Below are 14,301 nucleotides of genomic sequence, written 5' to 3' on the forward strand. Positions count from 1 at the left end.
ATGCCTGCATTAAAAACACAAAACAATACTGTGAAGGATTCTATCCTAGCTCAGGCTGCCATAACAAAATGCCTTAGAATGGGTGGCTTAAACAACAGGAATTTGCTTTTCACAGTCCTGGAGGCTGGGAAGTAAGATCAGAGTTCTGATTGATTCAGTTCCCTGGTGAGGGGTCTCTTCCTGGCTTTCAGATGCTTGCCCTCCTCTCTCTGTGACCTCACATGGCAGAAAGAGAGCGAGTGTGCTCTGGTGTCTGTTCCTCTTCTTAAAAGAACACTAATCCCATCATGTGGGCTCTACCCTCGTGACCTCATCTAAAGCTAATTACCTCCTAAAGGGTCTACCTCCAAATATGATCACACTGGGGGTTAGGGTGTCAACATATGAACTTTGGGAGAAACACAATTTAGTCCACAGCAGATTACTTTTACTTCTTTATGAAATTATCATCAAAGAAGCCAGGAATCATTTGAAAACCTAATCAGGGAGATCCAATAAACCATTATTGAGTAATTCTTTTGATTATACAGTTAATGATCCCTAATTGTCAAGAAACATAGTAATATAATAAACTATTTGTGGTAACTGACATTACATAAACCAGATATAAGTTTGGCTTGATGAACATGCCATTTTGGCATGCTAGGTCCATGTCCTTGCCTTAACTCCTCATCCTTGTGGCTTCTCAACCCCTTTATTTTAGCTCATTATTTCAGCTCCTATTCTTCACCAGGCCCCTTTGCTTAATGACTCAGTCTGACCCATTCTCATGGATTTTGACTACTTCAGCTCCCCTTCACTGAACTCCCAATAGGTCTAGCCACCACTGAGACAAGAGATAAGAATCATTTCTGTCTCAAGCTAATGGACAACTGAGCTGACCCTTGCCCAGCCTCCTCATAAAGAGCTGGGTTGGGTGAACATTTTCCGCTGTACATAATTTCTCTCTTTGAAGTGGCCTGAAAGCTAGATCTAAGTTCTTTTGGCCATATTCTTCACATCGTTTGAGCCTTTACTCAGGTGTGGCTTGTGGTGGGATAGGGGAGTGGTTTGGCCTACTCAAAATCTCCATTAGTTCCTTATGCTCAGCCACTCTAAATAAAGCTACAATCGAAGTAAAAATGATTTATCTTGAATACAAGTCCCCTAATTCTCCCCACATTCCAACCAGCTTGCAATCTTATGCCCTCTTACATAGAAATTCTGGTACTGCCATGGAACATGTACATACAGAAGAAAACAGACAAAAAAGAAAGGTCATGGGAATTATTGCCTCCCTACCCACCCTTCCATTCTCACCAAACCACTCTGGCACAAAGACAATTATCTCTTTGCTGAACTACGTAATAAAACTACTAAAGTCATTTCCCATTCTCTAGTTTTTTCCCCGGCTCCAATTCAACTGGCCAATACTGTCTGCTAATGTTCTTAATCCTCTGCTTTCATCTTGATACTCTTTACTACTCAAAAACCTGTAATAGCTTCCTAAATTCAAAAGATAGAGTCCTCAGTTTGGTTTTCCAGATTTACCTACTTGGAAAGTGAGGCTGAGGAAAATTACATAATTATTTAAGAACATGTGTGTGATTCTATAAATCCAGTGTATTCTCTGCCGATTACAGTTGATCACACGCCTTCTTGAATTTTGTTTACTTGGCCTCTAAAACCACACATTCTTGATTTCCTTATTATTTTAGTCTCCTTTGCAGGATAGTCCTCATCTTTCCTACCTTTACATGTGGGATGCCCTCAGGGCTTACTCCCTGGCCCTCTTCTGTCTATACTCACAATTTAGGTGATCTCACCCAGTTACACAGTATTAAATACCATCTACACGCTGATAACACCCAGTTTATATCTACTGTTCTGATCCTTTCACTGAACTGAATATCCAGCTGCCCACTTGATGCCTTCATTTAATTATCTAATAAATATCATAATCTTAACACATTCAACCTGAATTGTTGATTTCCTTCCATTTCCCAGCAGCTCACATGCTCCTTCCACAATCTTTTCCACCTGAATAAATAGGAGCACTATTTACCAGTTGCTTAGACAACAGTCTCTCCTGAATCCTTTTCCCAACAAGGCCTCAACTGTGGACTACCATTTGCATCATCCAGTTTCAGCAAGAATCCTGCTAAAGTGGTTTAGCCAGAGCCCCCACCCTAGATAGCTGAGCACTCTGATATCTGATTGGGTTGCTCATCCCCACCATCCCCCTGGTGATGCCGAATCAGCCTGGCCTGCCTTCAGCAAGACTCCTGCTAGGCTGGTTTAGCCAGAACCCCCCTTACTCTGTTCCCTCTTAATACTTTTCTATCCACTGATCTTTCCCCCCCGCCCTCAACCAGGATCCTTGGCTATAAATCCCCACTTTTCCTTGCTGTATTCAGAATTGAGTCCAGGTCTATACTGAGGTCTCTTTTCCTTTATTATAATAGTTCCTGAGTAAAATCTGTTTTTATAGCCTTAACTACTATCCAGCTGAGTTTCTTTGACATAAGTCAAAATACTTGAAGTCATTTTTTTTTTTTTTAAATTTTTTGGCTGCACTGCGTGGCATGTGGGATCTTAGTTCCCCAACCAGGGATTGAACCCGTGCCCCCTGCAGTGGAAGTGGGGAGTCCTAACCACTGGACCGCCAGGGAAGTCCCTGAAGTCATTTTTTATATTCCTTCTCTCATACACCCAGTTCATTGGCAAATACTATTATTTTTATCTTTAATATAGTTCCCAAATCTGAACACTCTCACCACCTACACAAATCTGACCTAATCAAATAACCTCCTAATTAGATCTCTGTTCTCTCTATACTCTCCATCCTGCCCCCCTCTAGTGTATTCTTCTAACATATCTAGAAAGTCCTTAACACAAGGCCTACCCAGTCAGGAACACTGCTTGATCTCAGCCTTGCTTATTTCTCCAACACACCAAGCTCACTCCTGTTAATGGATCCTTGCACCTGTTGTTCTCTCTGGACTGCTCTTCCTGCACTTCAGTTCCCTCATTTCAGTTAGGGTTCTGTTCAAACGTCACTCACAGAGCCCTCCCCAACACTATCTTAACTTAAAATAACCCCCTCCTATCACTCTTATCCCCCTTTCCTGCTTTATTTTTCTTTAGAGTATTTATCACAATCTGACATAAATTACAAATGTATATGTTCATTGTCTACCTTGTCTACCTTGTCTACAAGGGCAGGCATTTTTGTCTGTTTTTTCACTGTTAGAACAATGCCTGGCACATGCTAGGTGCTTAATAGCTATTTAATGACTAAATAAATGAACAGGTGGGATTTTATATAGTTTGCTCGCAACTTAAAAAGAAATACTGTTACTGGTATTTGTTCCTAGTTCAGCAACACAACAGTCCTTGTCATTGTGGGGATATCTGCAAAAGTTTTGGACTTTTTCCAAGCAGGTAGTATCAAGTGTGGTATCAGATGGCAGTGATTAAACAGGAATGCTAAAAGCCATCTGTAATTTCCAGTTTTTCCTTTGTTCCAGGGCAGAGCAGTGTACAGCTCTGGATAAGTGGCCTCTTCTTTGTACAGATGGAGATCATATCCCTTACAAAGTACATAAAGCCCTAAAGTGGCTTTCTTTTTTGATGCAGATGACCCTAATTGCTTCTGAAGCCCTTAGTACCTTAAGAAATGTTATTCTGTTTTTCTGTGCAGAGTCTACAGTAGCCATGCTCTCACTTTTGGTTGGTTTTTATTCTCTTGATATATTGATTTTGGCTAATAATGGTACAGTACAGCAAAGATTTTATCTGACCAATACAGCCTAGGAGACCATTATGATGGTAGATTCAGAGTTCTGCAGCCCTAAATGTTACAATGAATCCAGTTAAAGGAAATTTTAAGTTTATATTTTTAAAAGGAAATTTCATGAAAAACCAGTAATTTTTTATTTTTAATAAGATAAAAAGTGAATTCCATCAACCAGACACCAATGTTAGATACTTTCAATATTATTTCTCACTTTTCAGAATACATAGCACAAACATGAGAGTTATCTTACTGAAATTAAATCTTTGTGAGAGTTGGTTTTAATAGACTGGGCTTTTAGTGATGAGGTTAAAGAATGATCGTTTAGTATACTGATAGAAATAGTTATGATGGCACCTAGTTTTTCATGATGCACTTTAAGCACTAATGAGACATTTATTGATAAGTAAAAAGGATGGTCCCTCCAGAGAATAAAGATTAAATAGGTCCTAACAGTGATATGCAGTCCCTAAACATAATCCATCTAACTTCTCATTCTTGTCCAAAGTAAAATTTTAAGTTGAAAGATGAAAAACCTGCCTCCCTGTTGCCATTTCACAAATATGCCAAGGTAGTACCATATTAGCCACTAAGACCCAGATATTTTCTTCAAAGATAAATTGTCATATATGTTGTAAAATATCCATTTTTTTTCAAGGGAAGCAATAAAACTACATTTATTTAAAGAATGGCCCATCAACATTTTTATTTCTCTTGAATTGTCTCACACAAAAAGATTTATTCTCAAAAATGGTCTAAAGAGAAAGCTGCATGAAGCAATGCCCTATTTTAATCACCCCTTTTTAAAAAAAGGTGGTGAGTGACCTCTGGAGGCAAGCGGAAAAAGTATCCTGCTGCTTTCAGGAGTGAAGTGGGGAGAATCAGAAAGTACATCTTTCCACCTAGAGAAAAAAATTTTTTTGATGTTTAATCAGGGTGAATTAAAACATTTAACTTTAAAATTAGTTAACTGAACCTCAATTCAATTATGTAATATTTTAAGTATATAATACAATGCCACAGGGGAGATAGAGACATGAGATCCATAGTTTCCATCTCATTGAGCTTACAATCTCCTAGGGAACTAAAGAGAAGTGTTGAAATAACTATAACACAAGCTAGAATGTGTGAGAACATTTAGGAGTAGCATAGCTACATAGGAATTCAGATTTTTGGTTAGGTTGTTCAGAAAAAGTCTACTACATTCAACAAACATTTACTGAAGACAAACTGTGTGCCAGGCACTATGCTTGAGGATAAATAAGACACAGTACCTTCCTTCAGGCACTCTTGGTATAAAAGGGAAGCTGACACATAAATAGGAAAATTCTATATGTAGTAGCTGGTGGCCTATTAGAATTATGCACAAAGGAGGGAAACTAAAACAGTCCCGAGACTGAGAGGAGGGTCAGAAGAGGTTTCCTAGAGGAAGTAACACCTCAGCTGACTCTTCAAAGATAGGTAGGGTATAGTTCTGGTTCGGTGTTGTCATCATAAGCCTACTCCAGCCCCTCTCCCACTGATGACGACTAACAACTCATGACGAAATACAAAGAGCAAGTACCTGAGGGCTCTGAAAAGTCAACAAAGGAGGAGAGTCAAAACTTAGAAAAAAACCCTTCAAGGCAATGAGCTGCCTGGCCTGAGTAGCTAAAACTCTGGTAGAAACCCCATCTTCCTTGTTGAAGGAACTGAGAAATGGAGACGCTCTGGGTTGGAAAGTGAGTGGGGAGGTGGGTAGGGGAGAGCTAGAGAAGGTGATCACGAAAATTTTGTGTATGAACCACACAAGCCCCTTGGGTTTGCCCCTGTGTGTGACAGACACCCGAAGCAGCATAGCAACGACTTTGACAACTGATTTGAGCGTTAAACCATTGCCCAAGTCTCAGATGAACGCCTGAGTGGTGCATGTTCAGGACTGGCCCAGAGCAGCATAGCACAGGCTTACTGAACTGAGGTTGGAACCATCATCCACAGAAAGCGATACGAAACTTGCAGCCTGAACTCAATCAGGTTGATTGCCTGCTTAAACAAACATTCTCCAGAGGAGGATTTTTTAACAGGACCCAGAGTCTGCATAATGTAACTGTCACAATGTCCAGGATACAATAGAAAATTACCTGTCATACAAAGAAACAGGAAAATGTGACCAAATCCCAAGGGAAATGACAAGCAACAAACACCCTGAGATAACACAGATGTTGGCATTTTCCTAGAATTTAAAGCAGCTATTACATGCTCCAGGAGGTAAAGATAAATGTAAAGAAAGGCATCTTCAGCAGAGAAAAAGAAACAATGAAAAAGAACCAGGTGGAAATTTTGAACTGAAAAGTTACAATAACCGAAATAAACAAATTCAGTGGATACAGCAGAATGGAGATGAGGAAAGAGGCAGTGCACCTGAAGATAGAGACATCAACAGAGATTATCTAAACTGAAGAGCAGAGAGGGGAAAAAAACAACTAGAAAAAAAAAGAGACCATATGAGCATCAAGGATCTCTGCAATAATATCAAAAGGTCTAACATACAAGTCATCAGAGTCCCAGAAGGAGAGGAGAAAGAGATGGAGGCAGAATTATTTGCCCTTAACAATTTCGACCTAACTTATTTCTCCCATATCATATTCTATTCTCTTTAACATATGCATATGCCTTTTGTTTCAATCACATTATACTTTTCTCAAAGAGACATTCCCTGACTCTGAAAAACTAAAACAGGTTCTCTTAAATCATAACACCTGTACTTTCTGGGGTAAACTGGGAAGTGACTAATGACCAAATGGATGGGGCTGGAGAGATGGGTTGCAAGCGAAATGATGATGAGACTCAAGTGTGTATAATCTGGGAGCCTAAGTGGGTGAGCTGGAGAGTAATCAGGTGGAAAAGAACATTTCAGATAAACAAGAAAAAAATATTTACACATTTTGAGGCTGTGGTCTGTTTGGTCAAAGAGCAAAAGGAAACAAAAAGCTAGAGTAGGGTACACAAAACAAGGCCTTTCCTTCATCCACTGGCATAACTTTAAAAAATTAATTTATTAATTTTTATTTTTGGCTGTTTTGGGTCTTTGTTGCTGCGTGCGGGATTTCTCTAGCTGCGGCGAGGAGCTAGCGCGGGCTTCTCATCGCGGTGGCTTCTCTTGTTGTGGAGCACGGGCTCTAGGCGCGCCGGCTGATTCGTCGAGTCCCAGGCTGCGGCTTCAGCTCGCTCCGCCGCGCGGCGCCCGCCCACAGGGCCTCTGTGGGCTCAGCTAAGTGTGAGGCTGAGGCCCGAGCGCGGCGTCCAGTGTCCTGGGCAACCCTATCAACTTCCGGTTTGAGGCAAGGCCGCGGTTGGCTAGAGGCCATATTTCCGCCACGTGACCCGGGCAGGCGCTTTGCGTGTGCGAGGGCGCGCGTCCGCTGCCGGCGACACCCGGCGCGTTCCGAAGTTCTACTCCTCGGCCCGGACTAGGGCCTCCCCCGGGGAGGTGGCGCCAGCCGAGACAGCCGGCTCTGGAGGCGCGGGGCCGGGGCAGGGCTCGGAGTTCTCGAGGCTCCGCTGAGAAGCCGGACGGCAGCAAGACCGCTGTTCGCGAGCCTCCAAGCTGGAGCTGGAACTGGAACCCTGTGGGGCCGGGGCCCAGGCTGCCGGGCAGCGGCTCTTCCCGGCCGAGGCCTCAGCGGAGAATGAGCCGGAGGCGGTGGCGGGCTCCCGGCGGAGCGGCCGGGCTGGGAGCATGCTGCGCTGGTTCATCACCGTCCTCCTGTGTGCCGCCTTCCTGGGGCTGGTGAGAGCCGGGGCTGGAACCCTCCCAGGCCGAGGCGTGAGCAGAAGTCCTGTAGAGAACGCGGCCTTCCGAGCTCCTGTCTCGTTTCCGCCGCTTGCAGACTGGGTGTCCTTGGGCTCCTTAATCTGCCGGAGCCTCAGTTTCATAATCTGAAAAATGGGCACAGTTATAATCTTAGAGGGTTATTGTCAAGTGTGAAACCGATTTTCGTAAAATATTTTCCAGCTCCAGCAAACCTTTCTACCTCTCCTCCGTGGGGTCGGGGGGATGCAAGAGGGGTTGCCAGGTCTATAGCGTCCCCCGAAGTCCCCCCCCCACCTCCTGCGTTCACCCAACCCCCAAATTATTGCACAAAGTTGCTCTACTGGTTTTTACTCTTCCTCGTCTGACCAAATTCACCCCTTATTTTTGCAGGTGGGGAAATAGACCCAGAGAGGGAAAGTGACTTTCGTACCACACAGCTGGTTAAGTGGTTGAGCCAGGAATAATGTCTCTTATTCTGCCTACAATCTTTTGTAAAACAAAATTTCAGGTCCTTCAATGTTTTTCTAAGAACAAACTGCAAGGCTAGTTTGGCCTTTGGCCAACCCCTTTGGCCACCCTGTGGTCACTTGTCTTAAATATTGGGATCCTGGGGAGTTGGGAGGTGTGAGTCCTCTGAGCAGAGTCACTTCTGACCACTTAGTGTCTCTTCCTTTGAGCCACGCTTGATTCTTAGAGTTTTTGTATTTGAAGAAAAGTCGTTGCAGATGATGTGCCAGGTCCTTTTAAGTGCTTTGCAGGCAGGAACTAATTTGGTTACAGCTGGGGCGCAGCCTTCCCTTCCTGTACTAGGCACTTACTCTGCGCCTGTGCCCAAGCCTGCCCGTAGCTGGGGACTGCTCAGGCCTGGAGAGGGGCTACACCCAAGCGTTTAGAGCAAATTCGTGCAATTAGAATCACTTATTCTTGAAATGTAGACAGATTGGAAACATTTTTTGTGTGTCCAACGAATTTCCTGTGAAAGCCAACTGCAGCCCCTAATTTTTGCTGAAGTTACATGTCTTTGAGTAAAATTTTATTTTTAAAGTCATTGCATACACGCATATGTAATATTCTCTAAGAAAGCCTTACAGACGGTACTCCTGAGGCTTTGGTTTTCTTTGAAGAAAAATGTAGATTTAGAAACATTCAAATTGTTTATCTCTTGCATGTTTTATATGTGTAATTCAGAGGAAGGACCCCATGTACATCCAGAAATATTGCTGTTTTAACAACATCAAAAAATGGGGATAATATCTTGATGGTTTGTTAAATTTTTAACATCAAAATTCTGGTGTTATTTGTGCGTGCAGTATATTTCAGACTATTCAAAACTATTTCACAAATTTTTTAATGTTACATTTTACTGTTAATACAAATACTGTAGTTTTTTTCTGGTATTGTTCAAAAAGGAAACAGAATTGCAGCAAAGAGCCAAAAGAATTAAAGGATTTTGTAAAAATCTAGAGTTGTCAAAACTAGAAAAACACTAGGACTTGGCACACCAGAAATAGGAGTCTATAGCTCTACTAGTACTAGTATTTTCATTATGAATTTGTCTTTCCTGTGGGGCTTAATCTCCTACGTTACATTGAAATCCCCTCCTCCCTTTTTAATACTGAAAAAAAGCTGCCACCTAGATAGACATTATTTTAATGATTGTAAATGAAAACTTCTGTCTTTTTAAATTTTAGGGAATGAGTGTTGCTATACTGGGACCCACGTTTCAAGATTTGGCAGCAAATGTGAACCGCAATATCAGCAGTCTTTCTCTGATTTTTGTGGGCCGTGCCTTTGGATATTTGGGTGGCTCTGTGATTGGTGGAATTCTTTTTGACAATATGAATCATTTTCTTCTTTTGGGTAAGTAAACAACAATTTTCGCTTCTTTGTGACTTTTGAGGAATTTACAGTTTGTTTATAAATATGAAACATACTAGCTTGCAGAGTGGTTGACATCTTAAGGGTAGTGTTTAGGTATCCTCAGTGGAAGTCAGGTTTCCCTGGTGCCTGCTTTCATCTTGGCAGTTACTGGGAATCCGGTCTAAACCCCTCTGGAAGTTTAGATTAGCCCTGGAGTGTGTTAGCGATCCTTAGCCTTCCCGACCTTCATTGTAGTTTAGGCACCACCACTGGGTAACATACAAGTTGTCCAAAGAGCTCTGATTGTCAGGGTTTAGGGCAGACCTCCTGGGGCCATAGATCAGAATAAACTCCTTGAAACTCCCCAGATTAGACCCTGGACTGAGAATGAGGTGGGAGGGGATGGTGGGTGAAATGATGAAGGCTCAGTTTTTGTCCCAGCTGCCCCATGTTAATGATTACCCCAGGCCTCTGTACCTCACTCTCAAAATAGATGGCAAAGCTTTTAACTTACCCTTTTTTTGGATAAATTGACATGTTTAAAGAAAATCTGGATTAATGTGATAAAACTGCTTTGGACGTAAGGAGATAATTTACCATTGTTGATGAATGAGTAAATAATCTCTCTGATTTCCATAGTGTGTCGAAAGAATATACTTCTTATATTTCCCTCCCTATTCCCCAAATTTGTTTAATACATTTCTACTATGAACTACTATAGTAATTGCATTTAATTTTTGTCTTTTTTATTTTTTATCTCATATCTAAACATCTCTTTAGGTTGTTAAATGTGAAACATTTAAATGAATAGTTTTTGAGCTCTGTTTTGCTATAAAACTTTGCCTTGTGGTATAATGTATGGTTTGATTATTAGCAGTACTAGAAATGTATTTATAGTAGAATAACATATATTTTATAGTCCATAAAGATGATAAAAGCTTTTAAATGAAATAACTGTTAGTGGAAGCTGAACCTCTCATCTACTTGTTATTACTCAATTTTAATTTGACCTGTTTTACATTTTTGGGAGTTTTTATGATGTTGACTTGATCCATAACCCTTTCCCATAAATAGTGTTTTTTATAGCTGACTTTTACTTTTCTTCTCAGGGGTGTCAATGTTCGCTACCACAGTTGGTCTTTATCTTGTTCCATTTTGTAAGGCCGTGACGTTACTGATTGTCATGATGTCCATCTTTGGTGTTTCAGTTGGCATTCTGGATACAGGTCAGTGAACCCTTCATTGTCAGCTCTGGGAGTAGGGACTTTCTACTAGAAAAAGTAGAGCATATGATATTAAATTGTCACTTGCAGTGTCCCCTAAAATGACACTGACCTACTGAGTTGGTCATGGGGTCTCCAGGTCAGAACCACCTTTCCGGCAACTACTCTTCTTGCCAAGTAGGGTGCCCATTTTTGAGCAGCCAACCACAGAGTGAATTCAGAGAATTTTGTTCTTTGAGAGATTGTTGATTTACAGTGTCCAAACAGGGAAGGGGCCCCCATGTGGGTAATTACAGTGCAGATGAGCAGGTTTTCATTTCGGGATAGAACTTTATCATTGTAATATAGCAGGAATTGATGGGTTAATATAACAGACCGAGTTTGGAACCATTATTTGGCTGAGGAAACATAGAAGCAGCTCTCCAATTTAAAATGCACTCTGCCTTTTGAACTAAGAGAAACCTGTGCTGTGTATTATTTCCCTTTTTTTCCTATTCTCTCAAAAGTTCCTGCCCTCCTGCAGGAGATCCTCTCCATGTATCTTCATATCTTTTAAAACCTACTAAATAACATATGTGACATTTGTTCACCCCTGAAACCAGCGTTCCCCCCTCTTCCTGTTATTTGATAGGTTGGGGAAATATTTTTTTAATTTGGGCTTAATTTGGTTGTGAAATTACAGGATGGAATTGTATGGAATTGTATGTTTATCTGCAAATATATTAAAAAGAAAGAGAGAAAACACAAGACTTGAGGCTTCTTGCCTTTCACCATGTAGATACATAGACAGTGTAACTGAGAGTGTTAGAAGGTGTCCGTGTTCCTTGATTTCCTGCAATGGGCACAGCAGAATCCTGTAATGTTCAGGTTCCTGAACATGTGTTTTGCATCTGCCATATACATAAATAATTTTCTTCAAGTGGCTACTGATTGCAGGTACAGAAAAATTTGGTAGTTTGGCCACTATCTGATGATAATATATATTTAAAATGTTTTAAAATAACTATATAAATATCCTTTCCTAACCCCACCCCTCCTATTCCTGGTATTAGAACTGTATTATAAAAAGCCTTGGGCTAATGTACTTGGCTCTAGGAAATAGTGGTTTATTAGCTTGTAGAATCCCATTTGTGAGTGTGTGATGTTCCAGTGCTTAGAGTTCGCTGGTGGTATTGGTGAGTTAGAGTTTCTTAATCATAGAATTGACTTAGTTGCAACAGTTGATAACTTAGAATATTATAATCCTTGTGCCATGTAAAATAGACTCATCTATTTTGAACTTTTTTTTTTTACTAAGTTACTATGATTAAATCATTCTCCCCATCTTTCATTGGTAGGTGGTAACGTCCTAATCTTGGCTATTTGGGGGGACAAAGGAGCCCCCCATATGCAGGCCTTACACTTCAGTTTTGCCTTGGGTGCCTTTTTGGCTCCCCTGCTGGCTAAATTGGCATTGGGCAGGATGGTGTCTGCTGAAAACCACACAGAGGCTGACTTTAACCATTCTGCCTTCAACCAGTCATCTGAAGCTGACTCAGAATCTCTACTTGGAATACCTGATGATATGAATTTACTGTGGGCTTATGCTGTTATCGGTGCTTATATTTTTGTAGTTTCTCTCTTTTTTTTCGCTCTGTTTGTAAAGAAAAGCTCGAGGCAGGAAAAAGCAAAAGCATGTACTCAGAGGTTTCGAAGAGCTAAATATCACAATGCCCTTCTTTGTCTCCTTTTTCTGTTCTTCTTTTTTTATGTTGGAGCCGAGGTAACATATGGCTCTTACGTTTTCTCCTTTGCAACCACCCATGCTGGCATGAAAGAAAGTGAAGCAGCTGGGTTGAACTCCATCTTCTGGGGGACCTTTGCAGCCTGCAGGGGTATGGCAATCTTTTTTGCTACATGTTTACAACCTGGAACCATGATTGTGTTGAGCAACATTGGCAGCCTGGCTTCATCTTTATTTCTGGTGCTTTTCAACAAGAGCCGAGTTTGTCTCTGGATAGCAACTTCGGTGTATGGCGCCTCAATGGCAACCACATTTCCCAGTGGTGTGTCTTGGATTGAGCAGTACACGACCATCCATGGGAAAGCTGCAGCATTTTTTGTAGTCGGTGCTGCCCTGGGAGAAATGGCTGTTCCTGCAGTAATTGGAATTCTTCAAGGAAAATACCCTGATTTGCCTGTAGTTTTGTACACCTGTTTGGGGTCATCAATAGCCACTGCTGTTTTATTTCCTGTGCTGTATAAATTAGCCACCTTGCCTATCAGTCGTCAGCAAAAAGAACACAGTAAAAGCGAGGACCAGAAAGCTTTGCTCTCTAGCTCTGGGCTAAATGACTATGAGGAAGAGAATGAAGAAGAAGATGCAGAAAAATGGAATGAAATGGACTTTGAAGTGATCGAAATGAATGATACAATGAGGAATTCTGTAATAGAGACATCTAGATATATTTTGATGGAGCCCACAGCTGACGTCTCCAACCAATCCCACTCAAATGCGTTAATGTTTGAGTCCTCTGCAGTTAACATGGGCAAGTCCCCTGTGAATCACCTTGCAAGAAACCAGGACAAAAGGGACTAAGGCCTAGAGAAGATGAATTATTTACTGACTTCCCTGAATAATCACCAGTTCTAAAGAGGCCAGTCAGAGCAAAGCATAACAGATTTTCAACAAGCTTTGGGGGTCAAAATTTCTAGGTCCAAGTATAGCAAATGCTAAAAGGTTTTGAAATGTTTTGTCATTCCCAGAGCCTTTCATAAAGAACCAGTGATCTTATACAGCTGGATCCTGTTGTGAGGCTAGCGTTTGGTGGCATGTGGCTGATTAGGCAATATTTTCTGGCCTCAGAGTGTGCAGAGAAGGCATTTGTTTTTGAGAAGTTGGGTGCCATTCAGATAGAATGAAACTGTTTAGTGGTTGAATTGGTTAGCTGAACAAATTATCCGTCATCAGTATTCTGCCAGGGAAGTTGAGGAGAATCATTTCATAAAAGAGCATCTTTGAAAATGGACAGAGATTTTTATTGTTTCACTCTGTAGTGTTGGACCAGAAAATGCTAATTACTCATGATTTCTGATTTCTATGAAGAGAACACAGAACAGGCACAGACCTGGCCTCAGGCCTCCACTGCTGCTTACTAGTCTTCTGGCCCTGTACTCAGTCATTTAACTTATATAGGTCTCGTTTATCTCATCCCTAACCTGTGATTCTTTAATGAAAATGCGATGACTTTCAAACTGGGAATCCATAATTTTTAAAGTTTGTGCAAGATATCTGCTAGAAATCAATATAAGTGTCACCCCATTCTCCATTTCAAATGAGAAGTGAAAAAAATTGATAGCTTTAAGAATGTGCTACTGACTATGAATAGTGTCAATTTAAGAGACTCAGTGTTTAATACTTTATTTGAATAATTGTCTGAAGAATACATTTTTAGTACCGTATTTCATCGATTCTGAGATACACCTTTTTTCACATTTTTAACCTCTCTGAAATCAGAATGTGTTGAAATCAATGATCATTTAACATTGTGGCAAAACTTAATTGACAGTGTTTTCCTATATACTTCTATAAAGTAGTGTTGCATTTTACAATCAGTGTCTTCATTTCAGTGACTATCGTAATTCATTCAATTATGGAGATTATACTATTT

At 41.0% G+C, this 14,301-nt stretch overlaps 1 protein-coding gene across 1 annotated transcript; it reads left to right on the plus strand.

Annotated features, from left to right (window-relative positions):
* Nucleotides 1–7,454: 7,454 nt before the first annotated feature.
* Nucleotides 7,455–13,236, plus strand: MFSD4B (major facilitator superfamily domain containing 4B; the record flags this gene model as incomplete). Its single annotated transcript, XM_079716721.1, is given in 5 exon segments — nt 7,455–7,544; nt 9,260–9,428; nt 10,538–10,654; nt 11,989–13,199; nt 13,201–13,236. Coding segments are annotated over 5 exon segments (1,584 nt in total). The 5' UTR covers nt 7,455–7,493.
* Nucleotides 13,237–14,301: the final 1,065 nt, after the last annotated feature.

This window comes from Hyperoodon ampullatus (assembly GCF_949752795.1).
Source record: "Hyperoodon ampullatus genome assembly, chromosome: 12".
NCBI classification, from domain to species: domain Eukaryota; kingdom Metazoa; phylum Chordata; class Mammalia; order Artiodactyla; family Ziphiidae; genus Hyperoodon; species Hyperoodon ampullatus.